Source organism: Oryx dammah, unplaced genomic scaffold, assembly GCF_014754425.2.
Source record: "Oryx dammah isolate SB20612 unplaced genomic scaffold, SCBI_Odam_1.1 HiC_scaffold_17, whole genome shotgun sequence".
NCBI lineage: Eukaryota > Metazoa > Chordata > Mammalia > Artiodactyla > Bovidae > Oryx > Oryx dammah.
In genome coordinates this window covers 74,478,061-74,498,993 of record NW_024070201.1, presented here as the reverse complement: position 1 = coordinate 74,498,993, position 20,933 = coordinate 74,478,061, and the positions used below count along the sequence as shown (strand labels likewise).

Genomic DNA, 20,933 nt, shown 5'->3' with positions numbered 1-20,933 from the left:
ATTGTGATCCACACAGTCAAAGGCTTTGGCATAGTTAATAAAGCAAAAATAGATGTTTTTCTGGAACTCTCGTGCTTTTTTGATGATCCAGTGGGTGTTGGCAATTTGATCTCTGGTTCCTCTGCCTTTTCTAAAACCAGCTTGAACATCTGGAAGTTCACGGTTCACCTATATAAGGGGTATTTAAGAAGTATTTCCTAAATTGAATTATCTCAGTCAATGGCACCAATACCCTATCAGTCACAGAGGAGAGAAAACTATCTTTCTAACTCCTCACTTAAATATATTCCTAAGCTCTATTACCTCACTGCAATATGCTGAATATTTGTGGCCCTTTCAAAATTCTTATGTTGAAACCTAATTCCCAAGGTGATGGTATTTGAAGATGGGGCTTTGGGGAGGTAGGTCAGGAGGATGGAGCGCTCATGAACGGGACTTGTGTCCTTACAGAAGAGGCTCACGGGAGTTCCCTGGCCCCTTCTGCCATGGGCTGCTGCTGCTGCAGCGAAAAGAGGGCCATCTATGAACCAGGATGGAGGGTTCAACAGACAGAATCCCATCAACCTCTGCAAGGAACTGACCTTGCACTTCAAGCATCCAGAACTGTGAGGGGTAAATCCTGTTTATAAGCCACATAGTCTACCATAGTTTGTTACAGCAGGTCGAACAGACTGGTGCACAGACCACAGACCCTTTGTTCTCTGAATACCCCAACCCTCTGCACCCTTGCTCATGCTATTCCCTGAGCTAGAGATGCTCTCCTTGCTCAGTTCCCATTCTCCATTATTCATTTTCTAAAGACCGTTTGAAGCTTTCCTCAAAATTTATAGTCAGAATAAATCTCTTCTTCCACTTATCCAAAAACATGTTGCCTGAAATTCTACTCGGCCTTACTGAGCAGTATCTTAATAATTATGCTTACATCTGATTTTCTCCTTGAGTTCATTAGTTCCTCGAGTTCAACTGGCTTATTCATCTTATATCCTTCATTAACATGGTGTCTAGCATATAGTGGATCCAAAACACTGTAGGACACACTGTTTTCTGGTATGTAAACTGTCATGATTTCTGCTTCCTATAAGAATGACAGTGAATTCCTCAAGGACCATGTCTGACACAGTGGTTGGCATTTTACTAAATGCCAACTGCAGGTAACCTCTAGCTTAGAGGTTTAAGGTTTAAAGGCTTAATAAGGGCTTCTCAGGTGGCACCAGTGGTAAAGAATCTGCCTGCCATTGCAGGAAGCATAAGGGATACAGGTTTGATCCCTGAGTTGAGAAGATCCCCTGGAGGAGGGCATGGTAGTATTCTTGGATTGGGAAGATCCTCTAGAGGAGGGCATGCCAATATTCTTGCCTGGAGAACCCATGGACAGAGGAGCCTGGAGGGCTACAGTCTATAGCATTGCAAAGAGTTGGACATGACTAAAGCAACTTATCATGCGCAGGGCTTAACAAATAGTAACTAAGTTTTAAAAATTAAAAGACCAAGCAGGGAGTTTACTTCTCAGCCTTTATCAGGTACTGTCTTTCACTTTGCCTTTCTTCTTATCTCAATATAATTGAGCCTTCCACAAACCGGCCCTATCCTAATTAGATATTTCCTGTTGGTTACTTTTCAACAGGTGCCGGCCCCACAAGTCAAGGGAGACTCTTTTAGGACTCCGTACAGTGTCTGGTACTTTCTGCTTCTGCTAATATAATAATATTCCACTAGAATGAAAGTTCCAAACACTCCCTCTTACAATAAAGGTAGACTAAGGAATTCAGACCAACCCTCCTGGCTGAGAAAAGCTGGATGAATTATTAAAAGCACCTGTTTGAAGTCATCAGCAAGCCACCAAGTCAAATGAAGAATGACAAGGCCAGGTAGGTATAAGAGGAGAATAAAATCCAAAGAGGCGAGTCTAGTGTTTGGAGTCATTTTTCCCCATGGGCAGGGATTCTAAACAGAAGGATCCATGGATTGAATTCGAGGAATCTACAAACTTGGATAGGAAAAAAAATTACATCTTTATCTTTACTAACCTTTAATTGGGATTTAGTATTTCCTTCAACTATGAAAGGAAAAATAATAGAATTAGCAGTGCCTGTGATTTTTTTTTTCTATAATAGAAACCTCAGATATTTTCATATCATATTAAAGTTGTTCTAGACACTTCACAATATCATTTATACTCATTACCACTTCAAAAACAAGGTAATATTATACCCACTAGTAGTTCCAAGAGCTGTGTTAGTCATAAAAGAGGCAGCTGATAGACTGAGCAGTAATCATTTTGAATTATTGTTAAGTCCTTGAATTTTCAAATGATTCTTAAGACTTGGCAGTCAAAAATCTGGAGTTCAGGACTCAGGAACTTTGGTAAATTCTCTAAGGCTCCAGGAAAAGGCTCCATGAAAACTGTAACTGGAAATAAATCAGCCCTCCCTGATGCTTAAGCCCAGTTTCTAATGATTTCAACCCCTGATTGGATTGAGGTAATCCAGGATTGTGAGTGCTCTAGCCGTCTGCCAGAAGCAAATATAAATCCTCTCTGAAAATAGATAACATCATTCTAGGTCTCACATTATCTCTATAGTTTTTCATATACAATATATAACACAACCAAGGGAGAAAGGTATACTACAAAATAAGACAATGGAGTAAAAATCCAAGAGAAAGAATAGATAATAGACACAGACCCACAGAGAATCCAAATAATGACTGATGGACTGCCTATAACCATATGCTTTAGTATGGTCAAGCAAATGAAAGATAAGATCTAGTAAAGAAGCTATTAAAAAAACTAAATGGCAGTCCTTTTCATTAAAAATTTTATTGAAGTACAGCTGATTTATAATCTTGTGTTAATTTCTGATGCACAGATTTAATTTTTGCTGTAAGTGATTCAGTTATATGTATATAAAATATACTTATACACAGTATATGTAATTTTCATATTCTTTTTCATTGAATACAGTTCCCTGTGTTATACTGTAGGACCTTGTTGTTGATCCATCTTATGTATAAATAGTTTGCATCTGTTAACCGTGCACTCCCAGTCACTCCCTCCCCCAGCTCCCCTCCCCGCCGCCAACCACAAGTCTGCTCCCTGCGTCTGTGGGTCTGTGCCTGTTTCGTAGATATGTTCATTTGTGTCCTATTTTAGATTCTACACATACGTGATATCGTAGGGCATTTCTGTGGTGCCTGTCTTTCTCTTTCTGACTTGCTTTGCTTAGTATGATCATCTCTAGGGCCATCCATGTTGCTGGGAAAGATTGAGGGCAGGAAGAGAAGGCGGAGACAGAGGATGAGATGGTTGGCTGGCACACTGACTCGATGGACATGAGTTTGAGCAAGCTCTGGGAGCTGGTGATGGACAGGGAAGCCTCACGCGCTGCAGTTCAAGGGGTCGCAAAGAGTCAGACACGACTTAGGGACTGAACAACAACTTTCCATGTTGCTGCAAATGACATTATTTCATTCTTTGTGATGGCTGAGTATATTCCACTGTATACATGTACCACATTATCTTTACCCATTCATCTGCTGATGGACACTTAGGCTTCCATGTCTTGGTTATTGTAAATAGTACTGCTGTATATACATGGGTGCATGTACCCTTTCAAATTATAGTTTTTTCTGAATATACGCCCAGGCGTGGGATTGCTGGATCATATGGCAACGCTGGTTTTAGTTTTTTTGAGGAACCTATATACTATTTGCCATAGTGGCTGCACCAATTACATTCCCATCAACATGCCAAGGGGTTCCCTTTTCCCTAAACCCTCTCCAGCGTGTGCTATTTGTAGACTTTTAAAATGATGGCTGAAGAGCAGTTCTTCAACTAGAAAATATAATGATCAGAAAATGCTACATATTATATGATTCCAACTATATGATATCCTGAAAAAGGAAAAACTATGAAGACACTAAAAAATATTAGAAGTTGGGGTGGGAAAAGGGATAAACAGGCAGAGCAGAAGGTTTAAAAATAATTCTGTCCCTTTACTTGTGGCTGTTGGGTCTTGGCTGTGGTACACAGCCTCAGTAGTTGCAGCGGGCAGGCTTAGTTGCCCCACAGCGTGTGGAATCTTAGTTCCCCGAAGAGGGATCAGATCCACATCCCCTGCATTGGAAGACAGGTTCTTAACCACTGGACTACGCAGGAAGTCCCAGAGCAGAGGATTTTTAGAGCACTGAAAAATATTCTGTATGATATTACAATGATGGATATGTGCCATTATACATCTGTCCAAACCCAGAGAATGTACAATATCAAAAGTGAACCCTAAGGTAAACTGGGTTTTCCAGGTGGCTCAGTGGATAAATAATCTGCCTGCAATGCAGGGGACACAGGAGATGAGGGTTCCATCCCCAGGGTGGGAAGATTTCCCTGGAGGAGGGCATGGCAACCCACTCCAGTATTCTTGCCTGGAGAACGCCATGGACTGAGGAGCCTAGGAGGCTATGATCGGTCTCAAAGAGACGGACACGACTGAGGTAAACTGTAGACTTTGGGTGATAATGATGTGTCAACATAGGCTCATAAACTGTAACAAGCGGCTACTCTGGTGGGATGTTGGCGTGAGAGAAGCACGCATTTTGGGGGAGCAGAGGATATATAAAAAAATCTCTACCTTCCTGTGAACATAAAACTGCTCTAAAGATAAGTCTTTAACAAACAAACAAACAAAAAAACCATATTTGAACTACTATTTGAAAACTAAGGTTTTCACAATAATCTAGCAGAATAAATTATAGAGAGTAAGCTAATTAAAATCTATTTTGCTGTTGGAAATAAAAATAAGAAAGAATTAAGATGCAGTGTAGGGGAGGCAAGACTGTGTGATGGTTACTTTTCATACCAATCTGACCAGGCTAAGGGGTGCTCCAATAGTTGGTAAAACATTATTTCTGGATGTGTCTATGAAGATGTTTTCAGAAGAGATTAGTTTCTTCAGACTAACTTCCAATCATTTATATTGATAGTTTCCCCAACTTGCAATTTCCCTTTTCCTTCTTTTGTATTTAAAAGACTGATTAAAAGTAAACACACACACAAAAACAATACAATAATTGGGAGTTAAGAACTCAATAGATGGGTTTAACAGCAAATTAGACATAAATAAAAGGAGAATTAATGAACTGTAAAAACAGTTCAGAAAAAAATATTCACACTGAAAAGACAAAATGATGAAAAAATGCAGAAAGTACGTAAGAGAGGATACCATGAAAAAGTCTAATGGTTGTGTAATCAGAATTCCAGAAGAAGTGAAGATAGTGGAACAGAGGTAAATTTGAAAAGTTAAAAATTGAGAACTTTCCAAAACTTATAAAAGATTTCAAGTTACATGTTCAAGAAACACTTAAGAATCCCAAATAGTTTATAAATACAAAGAAAAGCAAACCTAGGCACATCACAGAAAAACTAGCAAAAATCAGACCAAATATCCAAAAAGTAGTCAGAGATGATTATAAAAGGATAGATTATTTTCAAAGGTATAAGAATAAGACTGATAACCGACTTCTCAACAGCAATGGTGTAAACAAGAAGATAATGGAATGGTATATGCAAAGTGCCAAAATGCCAACCTAGAATTTATACAAGAAAAAACTGGCCTTCACAAATGGAGGTGAAAATTCCAATAAAGTCTATAATTAATAGTTTTCAATTAATAAGTCTCTGATCTTCATAATTATACTACGGTTATAGAAAATGTTAACATTAATGGAAGCTGGGTGAAAGAATGGAATAATGAAGCTGGCTATAGAAACTCAATAATACTTTTGTGATTTTTTTGGTAAGTCTAAAATAGTTAAAAGAGAAAATAATGAAACAAAGATAGTTTCAGAATGATAGCTAATTTTAGAGTGGAAGTGCCATGAAAGTTGAGATCTTGTCTGTCCTGTTCACCTCTGTATCCCCTAGTGTCTAGAACACTAACAAAATGCAGTCAGTAAATAGTTTTTAATGAAAGAACAATAGTAGCAGTAGCTATTATTTATCCAGCATATTTAGTATGTCTTAGGTAGAATGCCAAGCACTTTATACTCATTATCTCATTTAAGCCTTCTATCAATCATGTAACATATAATTTTATGTTTATATGAACCTCCCTATTTTATAGGTAAGGGTAAGCAACCTGCCCAAGATCACATACAAGTTAAATGGCAGGCTCGAAATCAGATCTCGAACATAGATCTGATTCCAAAGTCTGTGTTCTTAACCACTGTGCTACAGTGCTTTCAAGTCATATAAAAATACTTCTTTCTTTTTCACTTATCCATAGTTTACTCATCTTTCCAGGTTATATTAATCAGGGTTATCTAGAGAAACAGATTTAGCTTACCTGATTATGGAATTGACTCATGTGATTATGGAGGCCAAAAAGTCCCATGATCTGCCATTTGTAATCTCGAGAACCAAAAAAGTTGGTAAATTCAACCAAGTCTAAAGGCCTAAGAGCCAGGGAAGCCAACAGTGTAAGGCCCAGTTTGAGTCTGAATAACCAAGAAGCAGGGGCCCAGTGGCTTAAGTTCTAGCTCAGGCTCGAGGCTTGAGAACCAGGAGTACCAATGTCTAAAGGCAGGAGAAAACGGACTTCCCAGCTCAAGCAATGAGAGCAGATTTACCTTTCTTTACCTTTTTGTCCTAATCAGGTCAATGGATTAGATGATGCCCAAATGCACTGGGGAGGGCAATCTTTCTTTAGTTTACTGGTTCAAATGCTAATCTCCTCTGAAAACCTCTTCATAGACGCATCCAGAAAGAATGTTTTACCAGCTATCGGGTCACCCCTTAGCCTGGTTAGGTTAACACATAAAATTAACCATCACACAGGTCAAGACAAATTCTTCTATGATGTAATTACTCTAATGTCCATTATTTCACCATACTCTCAGATCTCCAAGCACGATTTAAAGCCATTTTATAAGGTCTTGAATGGTTCTCTAGTTGTTAATCAATAAGCATTAACTCCTCAACCAGATGACATGCCCGAAGCCATGTGACCATATCTTATATTCCTATTGATATAGACCACATTTAAAGCTCTATAACAATACTTGCTATTTTGGTAAAGACATGAAGAAAAATATTTAGTTGGAAAAATCATCCATGGAATATTGTTTGGGGATGCCTTAGAGATTGGGCCTATATGGTTTAAGATTCTAAACAACAAACCTGACTCAGAAAAACACTACCTTAAAAAAGGTGCTTTTTACATCATGTTTTCTATAATAACTTTTTTTCCTTACGGCAAGTTAGTGGATGTTCGGGACAATTTGAACAGAGCTCTCTTGGTTAAACCCCTTTGAGAGGGCACATATATTGCACAGCAAGTGAAGTCTGAGGCCGTGCACAGGAACAATTATTCCCACACATGTAAACTGTAACTTGTGTGGTGTGAATATACTCTCCCTGCCTGGAACTGCCCGTGTAACATTCTCTCCTTGGGCTCTGTGGTTTCTCAATACATTCCAACTGTTTGGAGGCTGGAGCTTGGCTCAGCAAGCACAGATAAACAGCTTCCTGGAGCAAGCTGCCAGTGTGACGAGCAATGACCTCAGCAGAGAATGTCTGCTTTTCATTACCCTCAGCACATCCCTGCACTGCTGGAGCTAAGAACAGGAACAATACAAGTTGGATAGGCTTGACTGACTCAGGTCTCCCATGACACCTTGAATTTTTAAAACCTTGGCAGCCAGAGGAAAGAGGGTATAGACAGGAAGTGAGGAAATAGCTTATATGTTGGGGGAAAAAAAAGCTTTCTTAGGTTATTCTCTGAATAAACTAACACTAAACGGCTACCAGTCATGTAGAAAATCATCAAATGTCTTTAATCCAAACAGTGCAATGCAGTGTTACAGAAAACAAGAGAGACTAACAAGTCCTAAGGATCTTCATCTCTAATACTATTTAAGAGAAATACTATCACTTTCCAAAAAAGCCATGAAATAGGAGGGATGCAAACATCCCAGAAAACTGGAGCTAAACAGGAATGAGACGTACATGAAAATGAATCATCAGTGCATAAAGTCAGATACTGGAGAAGGAAACGGCAACCCACTTCAGTATTCTTGCCTGCAGAATCCTATGGACAGAGGAGCCTGACGGGCTACAGTCCACAGGGTGGCAAAGAGTCGGATTCGACTGAGCACCCACGCATACGCACACCACGCTGATCAGAGCCGCGTCTGTTAGCTGAAGACGGGAGCGCTCAGTTCTGACCTCGGACAGGAACTTGGTTGGATAAGACCCTTCTTGAGGGATACTGAGAAACAGTTTGTTTTGTGGGCAAGTCACTGACTGCAGAGATGCACCTGCCAGGGGCTGGAAGCGACACGCAGGCGGACATCTAAACACATCATAGTAACAGAGAGAAGCTTCGTTTGACTTTCCTTTCCCTTTTCTCGGGGAAGAAGGACCTTTGTGTGGCTGCCAAAAATCTGACTGTCCATCCTCCTTCCCCTGTCTCCCTCCCACCCCCATCTCAGTTCATTAACAACCTTCTGGTTCCAGGTGCCAGATTGTGTCATTCTTTCCTGCTCTCATGCCAGGCCTGTGCTGCCAGCTCCACTGATCTAGAGTTGTGAGCAAATTATGGGAGAAATTAAAACCACTGATGAATTTTTTTAAATAATTTTTTACTTCTTTATTTTTGGATGTGCTGGGTCTTTGCTGCTGTGCGAGTGTTTTTTTTCTAGTTGTGGTGAGCAGGGGCTACTCTCTAGTTCTGATGTCCGGGCTTCTCATTGGGGTGGCTTCTCTCGTTGCAGAGCATGGGCTCCGGGTGCCCGGGCTTCAGTAGCTGTGGCGCGTGGCTCAGGAGTTGCAGCTCCCAGGGCTCTGGAGCACAGGCTCAGGAGTTGTGGCAACACGGGCTTAGCTGCTCCGTGGCAGGTGGGATCTTCCCGGCCTAGGGATCTGACCAGGGTCTCTAACCCTGGCAGGCCAGATTCTTTACCACTGAGCCAGGAGGAAAGCCCTGATTCATTTAAATGGTTCTATTGTTGATTAGGTAAAGCTTCTTAACGTCTGATTAGCAATAGCACTATTGACTCCTTACCTCAGATTTGTGTGTGTCTACTTGATTGCCAGAGGACCACTCAGGGAATGATCAGCGTGAGAAGGAATATCAGGGCTTGGACTGGGCCAAGTAAAGGTTCTTTATATTATTTATTGATTACAATAAATCACGTAATTTCTCTAAGGGGAAACAGTTCAGTGTGGAGAATGATACCTAACATTTATACTAGCTAGCTGTAAGAGCAGCTCCCAAGAAAACAGAAACAGTATCACTCGGTCTTGAGAATCCTTCAGCCAAGGATGGAGCTCCTTCATTCCCTCTTATTGAACACTTTCATGACAGCTAAACTCCTCTTAACTTGTAGCAGGGAGGGGGTGGGGAAGTAAGGTTTATCCTGACAGGGAGAATCTGGGCCCAATTATTCCTTGCATAGCCTTGGACTCCGGCTTCTAGAGGAGTCAGGGGGCCGCTGGGCTGTGAAATGGCTTCCTCGGCCGCCAGGCCAAGTGCTGCTGGGTGGTTGCCTGTGCTCAAAACATGAAGGGCCTGGAGAAGAAAGACGGATTCCAAGCAAATAAGCAGCTTCTCACATCCTCAGTGAACCTGGATTTTTAAGCTTCAAAACACTTTCAAACCCGCCACTGTGTTTCCTTGGCGTCCTTTTTCTACAAGATGCCTCTGGTAATATAGAAAAGAACCAGAATCCTCTACGGATTTCATAAATGATGGCTTAACAGAAATGCCTGGGCCAGGATCAGTGAGGGCAGGATTGCTTCAGCTATGGCAAAATCTACTCCAGGCAACCCTCTGAGAATGCAGATGGTGACAGTGAAAAGTGGATAACTTTCTGTTACAGAATGTCAACTGAAGCTAAGAACTGAACTGTGGAAAAAAGATGGGGATGAGGGGCAGGCCAGGACAAGCATTACCCCTGGTGAAGACGCCTGTGATACGATTAGTCACCATTACTTCACCATGCTACACTTTGGCTCAACTTTACAACAATCAGTTGGGAGAATGTGGAGCAGAAAAGGCCCAGAGAAGTCTTGGGTCCGCTCCTCATTCAGAGCTGCTGCTGCTGCTGCTAAGTCACTTCAGTCGTGTCCGACTCTGTGTGACCCCATAAACGGCAGCCCACCAGGCTCCTCCATCCATGGGATTTTCCAGGCAAGAGTACTGGAGTGGGGTGCCATTGCCTTCTCCGTCATTCAGAGCTATGAGCCTGAAAATCAGCGAGGTCCTAGTTTGTTCTCATGTGCTTCTCAATGCTCCAGACCTGCTCCTCTGTTACCATGGGCACAAGAAGAGCCCAAACATGACTTAATGCTGGGTGGTGGATAATCCTACAAAACCTGCCAACTTTAGAACTGAAAGTTTACGCCCTGATCGTTCTAGATTACTGAGGAGAGAAGTGGGTCATCTTTCATAGGGCTTAAAGCACCTGTTTAAAAAAGAAAAAGTAATACGTGCTTTATAACCATGGACTGTTTTCATTAGAGTTGCATTTTAAATGATTTAAGAATATGCACTATTGGAATCTCCTTTCCTCCAAGAGTAAACTAATGAAACTCACATTTCATGGACTTATTCTAACGAAAACAATAAAAAAAGGAATTTGATGCTGGCACCTTTTACTACTAAAGCATATAAAACAAGCATGCAAGTCCCAACCGAATTCTGATAATTAATATGTATCAGAATGGAATTAATAATTTTTTCTAAAATTGATAAATACTTCCATCTCCATATTTAAAGTATATAAATATATAGTATATATTAGATAACACAAATAATTTTATGACTAATTATTTTATTATTCTTACTTATTATATACAAGCAGTACCCATGAGAGAGGCCAATTACCTATAAGGTAGATTTCTATGACTACTATCTGTTAAAGGTATTCTACTCTGAGAAGCAAATAAAATTAGTCCAATTATCTTTTTTGGACAAAGAAAGTGATAGAGGTGGACAAAAACAAGGTAAGTCACCTGAGCTGAAGTAACTTATCAGCTCTCGAATGAGGAGACAATCATTCTATAATTTGAGCCCTCAAATGATAAGTTTGATAAATTATACATTGATAAATTATCAATAATAATTTGATAAGCCATCAAATGCCATCCCCTCCCAGGGGCCTTCCTGGCCATTCTATATACCACATTATTCTAGTTAACTTCTTTGTTGTTTATCTTGTTACTCTCAGTTGTGTAACCTGGGGACTGTTACTTTTGTGTGCCTGAATTTCCTAATGTATAAAATGAAGATAATACTAATACTCCACCTTGTAGTATTTTTGAGAATTAAATGCCATAATACATGTTACAGGCTTGGAACAGTGCCCAGAATATAGCAAATATTTATCTACTATTAGCTCTTGTCATCATCACTAGTTTACTTGTTTATTGACTATCTCTTACTAAACCTCCAGGTCCATGAGGGCAATTATTAATATCTTATTTGTCTTGTTCACCACTCTTCTTCATTGCCAAATACACACAGGCACTAGTAGTGCTCAAAAACAATCACTGCATGAATGAATTCATGAAGAAGTGTTGTCATATAGTCTCACATATCCTTAAGATAAACCTCCATCTATGAAGGTAATCTGTATAGGTACTTGTAACCAAAGTAGTCATCATGCAAACTTCCCTAGGAAGCTAAAATCATCATTTAAAAAAAAACAAAAACAAGACACTTGATCATAAAAAAGAGTCCTCCTGGGCCCATCAACCAAGACCACAGAGTACCAGTCTTTTCTATATTAGTACGTGGAGGTCAAGCTCCCTGATGCCACAGGGTTGTAACTATCAATTTAGCCTGTGAAGAATGGTTCCCAATCGTGATAGGAATTCTCAGATTTCAGCCTGTTTTTCTCTCATCATTATTTTCCAGTGTCTTAAAAAACCACATTTCTCATTTTATCTTTGCCACAAGAACCTGGTCACACTCTACTGTGGTTTCTAAGTTACAGCTACTCTATTCTAGCCTCTTTTTCTTGGATGTACTTCTTCAAAGGTCCTGACCCGGTGCTGACACTTGGTCTATTCTTAGAGTGGCACCTCTAAATGTCAATTCCTTTTACCTTCCACTGGTTGAAAGACAACATTCAGAGGTAGAGGCTGCATACAACATAAAAGAAAATCCTCCGGGATCTGGTATCCTTCTTTCAAGAGTGTCCAGAGGAATCTGATCTGAAGAGCTCACAGTCTTACAGACACACACACACACAGAGTACAGCTTAGCTACTCATGTTTTACAGCTTATCCAGATTTGCTGGAACAATCATGGATTTGTTGGAAAACACCAACCACCAGGGAGTGACGGCACAGGTGAGAGGGCAAGCCAATCCACAGAAGAAAATCGGCAGAAAAACCTTCCAAAAACAATTTGGAAGAGTAATCTTTATCATTGTTCAATAGACTGGTTCCAAATAGGAAAAGGAGTATGTCAAGGCTGTATATTGTCACCCTGCTTATTTAACTTCTATGCAGAGTACATCATGAGAAACGCTGGGCTGGAAGAAGCACAAGCTGGAATCAAGATTGCCAGGAGAAATATCAATAACCTCAGATATGCAGATGACACCACCCTTAATGCAGAAAGGGAAGAGGAACTAAAAAGCCTCTTGATGAAGGTGAAAGAGGAGAGTGAAAAAGTTGGCTTAAAGCTCAACATTCAGAAAACAAAGATCATGGCATCCGGTCCCATCACTTCATGGGAAATAGATGGGGAAACAGTGGAAACAGTGTCAGACTTTATTTTTCTGGGCTCCAAAATCACTGCAGATAGTGATTGCAGCCATGAAATTAAAAGACGCTTACTCCTTGGAGGGAAAGTTATGACCAACCTAGATAGCATATTCAAAAGCAGAGATATTACTTTGCCAACAGAGGTCCATCTAGTCAAGGCTATGGTTTTTCCAGTAGTCATGTATGGATGGATGTGAGAGTTGGACTGTGAAGAAAGCTGAGCACCGAAGAATTGATGCTTTTGAACTGTGGTGTTGGAGAAGACTTGAGAGTCCCTTGGACTGCAAGGGGATCCAACCACTCTATCCTAAAGGAGATCGGTCCTGGGTGTTCTTTGGAAGCAATGATGCTCAAGCTGAAACTCCAGTACTTTGGCCACCTCCTGCGAAGAGTTGACTCACTGGAAAAGACTCTAATGCTAGGAGGGATTGGGGGCAGGAGGAGAAGGGGACGACAGAGGATGAGATGGCTGGATGGCATCACCGACTCGATAGATGTGGGTCTGAGTGAACTCCAGGAGTTGGTGATGGACAGGAAGGCCTGGCGTGCCTGTGATTCATGGGGTCGCAACAGTTGGACACGACTAAGCCACTGAACTGAAGTGAAAAAAAGGTAAATTATCCACTATTTATTGTATGAAAATATCAATGTCTGAACTTGAAACTGGGAGATGGAAGTGTGCACTTAACATATTTTTTAAGAGATTCATATATTTAATTATTTGGCTGTGGTGGGTCTTCATTGCTGTGTGTGGGCTTTCTCTAGTTGCAGCTCGTGGGCTTTAGCAAACTGGCTCAGTAGTTTTGGTGCACGGGCTTAGCTCCTCTGTGGCGTGTGAGATCTTCCCAGACCAGGGATCAAACTGGTGTACCTTGCATTCCAAGGTGGCTTCTTAACCACTGGACCACCGGGGAAGCCCAACACATTTTTTAAAAAAATTATGTCTCCTATTATTTAGAGATAGCTCCAATTTATCCCCTCCAAAAGGCCAATGTTAAACATTTAAATGGCAATGTATTGAGGTCACCAGACAAAGCTGTGTGATAACCTGTGTGAAGTACAATTCATAAGGGAAACCTCAAAGAATTTAGAAATTATAGCAAGAAGAGACCTCAAATTATTATCTGGTTAGGCCTCCAGTAACATTAGGCATTAGAGCGACTTGGAGACAGTAGAGAACAGTGGCTTTTTAATACCGCAGGTGAGGCTTGGTTCTTAATTCTGTAGCTCATGAACTGAAAGAAGCTATTTTAACCTTTCTGAGACTCAGTTTCCTCATCTATAAAACAGAGATAATAATATTACCTACTTCAAAGAATTATAGTTACTGCAATATAGTATGAGTTTGATAAAAACTTTATTATAATGTATAACTATCACATCATTTTTATTAGCATGTTAGTCTTTATTATACCCATTTCACAGATAAGGCAGCTGAGCCCAGAAAATTTCAGCAATTGGCTCAAGATTATAGAGTGAGGACTTACAAGGATAGCAGCTCTTCTTCTTCCCAGGGCTCCGGTCTTTTCACTTCATTGTGTGTGTGTGTGTGTGTGTGTGTGTGTGTGTGAATTGGAGGAGGAAATGGCAACCCCCTCCAGCGTTCTTCCCTGGAGGATCCCAGGGATGGGGGAGCCTGGTGGGCTGCCGTCTATGGGGTCGCACAGAGTCGGACATGACTGAAGCGACTTAGCAGCAGCAGCAGCAGCAGTGCTTAGTTGCTCAGTTCTGTCTGATTCTTTGCGACCCCATGGACTATAACCCACCAGGCTTCCATGAGATTCTCCAGGCAAGAAGACCGGAGTGACTTGCCATTTCCTACCCCAGGGGATCTTCCTGACCCAGGGATCGAACCTGGGTCTCCTGCATTGGCAGGAGGATTCTTTACCACTGAGCCACCAGGTAGACAGTATTCAATAACTTAAAATATATATATATAGCTGTAGATTCAACAAATATTTACCTAATATCTATCATATACTAGGCATCATGCATGCCGGGCATTGGGAATACAGAGATGAAGAAGAAATGATGCCTACCCTCAGGAACCAGCATAGTAGGGAAAAGACATAAAGGAGATGGGGGAGGGAGCATAGAGTAAAATGAACCAAGCCAGGAAGCAGCATTGCCCCCAGAAGCATCATATTTCACTTGGCAAGGAGGCTCAAGGGTGCTGGCAGATTAAATGGCCTAGAAACTTGACCCCTAGGCTTGTCAGTTCTGTAAAAGCAAGCAAGGCTATTTGATCTTGGTCTTTATTCCCAGCCCACTTCATTTGCTTCAGCCCATACCATGAGAACAAGGAAGATGCCTTGCTCTACTTCATCCTCTTTTAGACGACTGGGAGAAGACAAGGAACCAGCTCTGATCCTGGAAAGCCTGTTTTTCCCAGGAACTTGAAATTCCAACCCATAAAAAAAAAACTAGATTTAATTTGCAAGACTTATAGCTCAGCAAAGTGAGTCAAGAATTCCCCTAACAGCAACCCAAGTTTAGGGCATTAGAAGAGATATCTAATCTTCAAGGAACCTCTGGAGAATAGAAAGGAAAAAAAAAATTGTTTTCAAGAATAGACCTGAGCTCATGATTCACCTTAGAATAGGATAGCCTGTAAGAGCTATTCTTCCTTTCTTAAAACGCTTACAATAACCCAGAAAAAAAGGGAAAAGAATACAAAAATGATTATATAAATATGTGATGGCAGTTTGGTAATAAAAATAATTTTTAAAATTTTTTTAGCATATCCTTTCATGAAGACCAAGGTATTTTAAACTGATTATCTCATTCAGCCTAAAAGCAGTTTTGTGATATCAAAAATAAAAAAATAGGTAAGAGAATTTAAGAGGTAAATTCTAGCGGCAAAACAAAAAAATGACTTATGGGTATGAAGTGTACAGTGAGGAGAATATGGTCAGTAACTAATATCTAAAATTAAAAAAAAACTAAGTAATATCTTTGTATAGTGAACTATCATAATTAGACTTGTTGTAGTAATCAGTGTCAAATGTACAAGAAGTATTAAATAGCTATGCTGTGTAACAGGAACTAACAGTATTCTAGGTCAACTATAATTCAAAACCAAACTCAGTTTGGGATGGACATGTACACACTGCTTAACCAACAAGGACCTAATGTATAGCACATGAAACCACTCAATGCTATGTGGTAGCCTGGGTGGTAGGGGAGTCTGGGGGGAGAGCAGATACACGTATACATGCGGCTGAGTCCCTTTGCTGTTCACCTGAAACTATTACAACATTGTGAATTGGCTACACTCCAAAACAAAACAAAAAGTTTTTAAAAAACAAACAGAAATAGAGATCAGATTTGGGGTTATCAGAGGTAGGGAAGGATAGGAGGAATTGGATAATCAAAACTTCCAGTTATAAGATAAACAAGTACTGAGGATATAATAATGTATGTTACATATGAAAATTTCATATGTTACATATGAGAATTGTTAAGAGAAGAAATCCTAAGAGTTCTCATCAAAAGAAAAAAGTTTTTTTCTATTTCTTTAATTATCTATCTAAGACGATAGATGTTCATCTAAATTTATGGTGATAAGCACTTCATGATGTATGTAAATCAAATCACTATGCTATGCATCTTAAACTTATACAATGCTGTATATTAATTATATCTCAATAAAACTTGAAGAAAACCATTTTTTATAAATTAAAAAAAATGGATAATCATCTTGACTTTTACACACTCCAAACATACTTTATAAAGAAACACAACTGCTTAAAGATATAATCTATGAAAGATATCCTACCTCTAGAAATAATCTTAAATTCTTAAGTGACGGACACAGCATCCTCTGGAAGGAAAACTGCAGAGGAATATCATCCTAAACATTTCCGTGAAAAAAAGCCAGCAGCCAAGAAAAACACAGGCTAACGGGACACAGACTAAAGGAAATCAGAGTGAATATTCTGAATAATGGGAAAAGTTAAAAATTATGACAGGAACCTAAAAAATAAAACAAAAAAGATCTAAAAGATCAAAGAGGGCTTCCCAGGGGGCTCAGTGGTGAAGAATTATCCTGCCAAGCAGGAGATAGGGGTTTGATCCCTGGGTTGGGAAGATCCCCTGGAGGAGGAAAACGGCTACCCACTCTAGTATTCTTGCCTGGAGAATCCCATGGACAGAGGACCAGACGGGCTACAGTCCATGGGGTCGCAAAGAGCTAAGCAACTGAAGAGCAGGAGTAGCAGCAGATCAAACGAGCAGTTGTTGAGCTTCTGGAGTTGTGACTACTCACTAGGCTCATCGTTAGACAAAGCTGGCTGCACCGAAAGCATGCTCCGAAACGTGTCTGGGCAGCCCTCAGCTCACCTACCAAAACCAGGCATTCACTGCCACTACTCCATGAGCACCGCCCTGCTCTACTTTCCACGGATCTTGCCTGCTTCCAAAAGCCTCTTCTGGACCTGCCCTAGAGGCAAAGCACTCAGGCACTTACTATTCTGTGAAGAATCTGGCAATGCCGTACTGGCTAATATCTTCCTTGTTCTCTAGCAGCTGGCAGACTGCATCCTCCATGTATGTGAGGACATGTCGCTGGGCTACAAAAAAAAAGAGAGAGAGAGAGAAGGTGAGAGGGAGATAAAAAAAAAAACCACCAACCCTCCAAACCCCAGTAACGCATGAAAGTCAATCGAGGCGCTGGCTGTGCTCCAGGAAGAGGACTGCGATAGGTACACCAACTCACGGCCCCAGCTGAGCTACAGTCTCAGTGGGTAGAAAGGGAGATGCTGGAGGAGACCTGCTGCCATGCGACTGGCTGTCAGTATTAATATCAACCGTTCCCTCTTTAGTTCAGTGATAAAGGTGAGGAGCTTTAGCACCATTTAGCAGATACACCTGGGAATTCTTTCTTCCCACCTCCTTCCACTTCTGCATGGCTCAGAAATTTACCCTAGGGAGTAATGATTCTACGCCTGACTGCAAGGAAAACTCAATTCTTTCATTAAAAAAAAAAAATTCACTGAAAAAGTTTAAGGGCCATGAAGGTTTCAGTAAAGATGTTAAAAGTTATTAACCTTGGTAAATAATAAGACCATGAAATCTGGGTGGCCCGATTTATCAGAAAACATGGTTCCCACATTTGTTGTGACTTCATCATGGGCTTGAAATAAAGGGTGTGACGAGGACTAGAATTAGACAGACCTGGGCTGGAGTCATGACTCTGTCTGATAGAATAATCTTGGATAGTTATTTAATCTGCGCCTGTTTCCTTCTTTATCAAGTGTGGAAAGAAACGTAACTTTATGTATTTATTTGTAAATTGAAGTATAGTTGATTTACAATGTTGTGTTAGTTCCTGGTGTATAGAAACATGATTCAGTTATATATACATATGTTCTTTTTCATATTCTTTTCCATTACAGTTATTACAAAAGCTTGAATATAGTTTCCTGTGCTATACAGTAGAACCCTATTTATCTATTTTATACATAGCAGTTGTATCTGCTAATCCCCAGCTGCTAATTTATCCCTCCACGCCTTTCCCTTTGGTAACCATAAATTTGTTACCTATGTCTGTGGGTCTGTTTCTGTTTTGTAAATAAGTTCATTTGTGTCATATTTTAGATTCCACATATAAGTGATGAGAGAAACAGAATTTAATTCTTTCTCTAAACATGATCAACAACTTAATCTGAATTGCCTGAGACACCCTATTAAAATGCAGATTCATCACCTGGCACTATCTCAGACTTCGTGATCTTAAAATTCTAATCGGAGCCCAGTAATTTTAACAGGTACCCTTGAAGTTTCTTACGTATTCTGAAGTTTAACAATCACTGGTTAAGAACTTGGGCTTTGGAGTTCTGATGTGCGACCTTGGGCAAATTAGTCTGCAAGCCTATTTCCTTGCTGTAAATTGTGGATAATAACATCATCACTATTCTTAAACCACAATGCCTTGTTTTCTTGATAATATATCTCGTTAAAAGTCTATCTCAAAGGGCTATTGGAAGTCTGCTTCAGTGATACAGCAGAGCTTCTAACACAGCAGGTGCTCCCAGAGGCTTGTTCCCCCTCCCTGACTTTTGTCTTTAGGTATAACAATGGTATCCTGGCACACTTCACATAGAAACTTCCAATTCAGTATTTCCATTTACCACCCTATTTTTTTCTTTTTCAAAAGCAAAACAAACAAAACAATTTTCGTCTGGAGCAGTAAGAACAAAAAACCCCAAAGTAATAAATATCCTGCCACAAAGCAGTTCCACAAAGTTGCTATCAAGATGGACACTTGCCTCTTTCATATTTTCATCCCTCAGGAAAATATGAGGGAATTACCTAAAATCTGTAAAATTAGATACTTAAAAAAAAAAAAAAATTCCTGAAGTCCTGGTAGTTTAGTGAGACTTGTAAAGCAAATACGTTTATCTACCCAAGCTGTACTCAAGACAGCCTTTGTTTGACAGTGGTTACCTAAAGTTTCACCATGTTTACACCAGCCTAAAGTCCAGATGAATGACATGTTTACATTCCATGACTTACTCTATCGATATGAGTGCTTCCCAAAGCTAACAACTATCAGCTACTGCAAACATTCTCCAACTCCGACCCCACAAAAAGACGTGAAAACAAAACCCGTGCTTCATCAACAGTTCATCCAACTGGAAAACTATTTCACTAAGAAATGGCCCAAACTGACAGTGAAGTCATGAGATAATACATGAGAATTTCTTGGGGCTTCCCTGGTGGGAGTCCTGCAAGTCTCACAGCACAACAACAAGAACAACAACAGACAATTTCTGGCATTAATCGTTTTATAATTAAGTATATATGAAACTAGGGGTGGGGGGTGGCCAAATTAACATTAAAATCAGCTATATTTTCACCTCTGTATTTTCCTTCTCTTATTCCACCCACTTATCCTTATCTTACAAAAAGATTCCTTTCATAGGCTATATATAGGCTTTTATGAGTTGGAACTACCTAAGGCTACTGCAAAAGATTAGGGTTGGTTTTTTTTTTTTTGGTTTGTTTTTTTGTTTTGTTTTTTGACAGCAGAAATGAAAGAGCTCTACTTAGAAGCAAATCCTGCTTCTTCTCTGTCTTAGCTCCAGGGACTAAAAGTCAATGTGAAAGCCCTTTAAGGGAGAAATGTTTTCAGAGCAGTTAGAATCAAAGTATTTTTGTCTTCCTCAAAAAAGGGAGGAATTTTCTGGAAAACAGACTTTGCAGCAAGAAAAAATAAAGGTGGGGGATGGGGAGCAAGGAAAGGAAAAAAGAAAACAAATATAAATAAAGGACTATACCTATTTAACATTCAGCTACCAATCAGATATTTAGAACTTAATATTACACGTATTGATGATGATAACAATAACAGCTCTACTAATTCTGAGCACCTGTGCAACTTACTGAATAACCATGTGCCAGAAACTGTGCTGTTTTACATGCATTATTTTTTTAAGTTTATATTTTTATTTTTTGTTGTATCTTTTTTAAAAAAATTTTACTTTATTTTACTTTACAATACTGTATTGGTTTTGCCATACATCAAAATGAATCCGTCACGGGTGTACATGAGTTCCCAATCCTGAACCCCCCTCCCACTTCCCTCCCCATATCATCTCTCTGGGTCATCCCAGTGCACCAGCCCCAAGCATCCTATATCCTGCATCAAACCTAGACTGGCTATTCGTTTCTTACATGATATTATACATGTTTCAATGCCATCCTCCCAAATCATCCCACCCTCTCCCTCTCCCACAGAGTCCAAAAGTCTGTTCTATACATCTGTGTCTCTTTTGCTGTCTCACATACAGGGTTATCGTTACCATCTTTCTAAATTCCATATATATGTGTTAGTATGCTGTATTGGCGGAGAAGGCAATGGCACCCCACTCCAGCACTCTTGCCTGGAAAATCCCATGGACGGAGGAGCCTGGTGGGCCGCAGTCCACGGGGTCGCTAAGAGTCAGGCACGACTGAGTGACTTCACTTTCCTGCGTTGGAAAAGGAAATGGCAACCCACTCCAGTGTTCTTGCCTGGAGAATCCCAGGGACGGGGGAGCCTGGTGGGCTGCCATCTATGGGGTCGCACAGAGTCGGACACGACTGAAGTGACTTGGCAGCAGCAGCAGCATGCTGTATTGGTGTTTTGCTTTCTGGCTTACTTCACTCTGTATAATCGGCT

At 40.3% G+C, this 20,933-nt stretch overlaps 1 protein-coding gene across 1 annotated transcript in view; it reads right to left on the bottom strand.

The window, feature by feature from the left end:
- CUNH11orf49 (chromosome unknown C11orf49 homolog) overlaps window positions 1-20,933 on the bottom strand; it is a 211,592-nt gene that overhangs the window by 139,060 nt on the left and 51,599 nt on the right. The window contains exon 2 of the mRNA XM_040259153.1: window positions 17,238-17,340. Coding sequence (XP_040115087.1) covers window positions 17,238-17,340 — 103 coding nt within the window. The remainder of the gene's footprint in view (window positions 1-17,237; window positions 17,341-20,933) is intronic.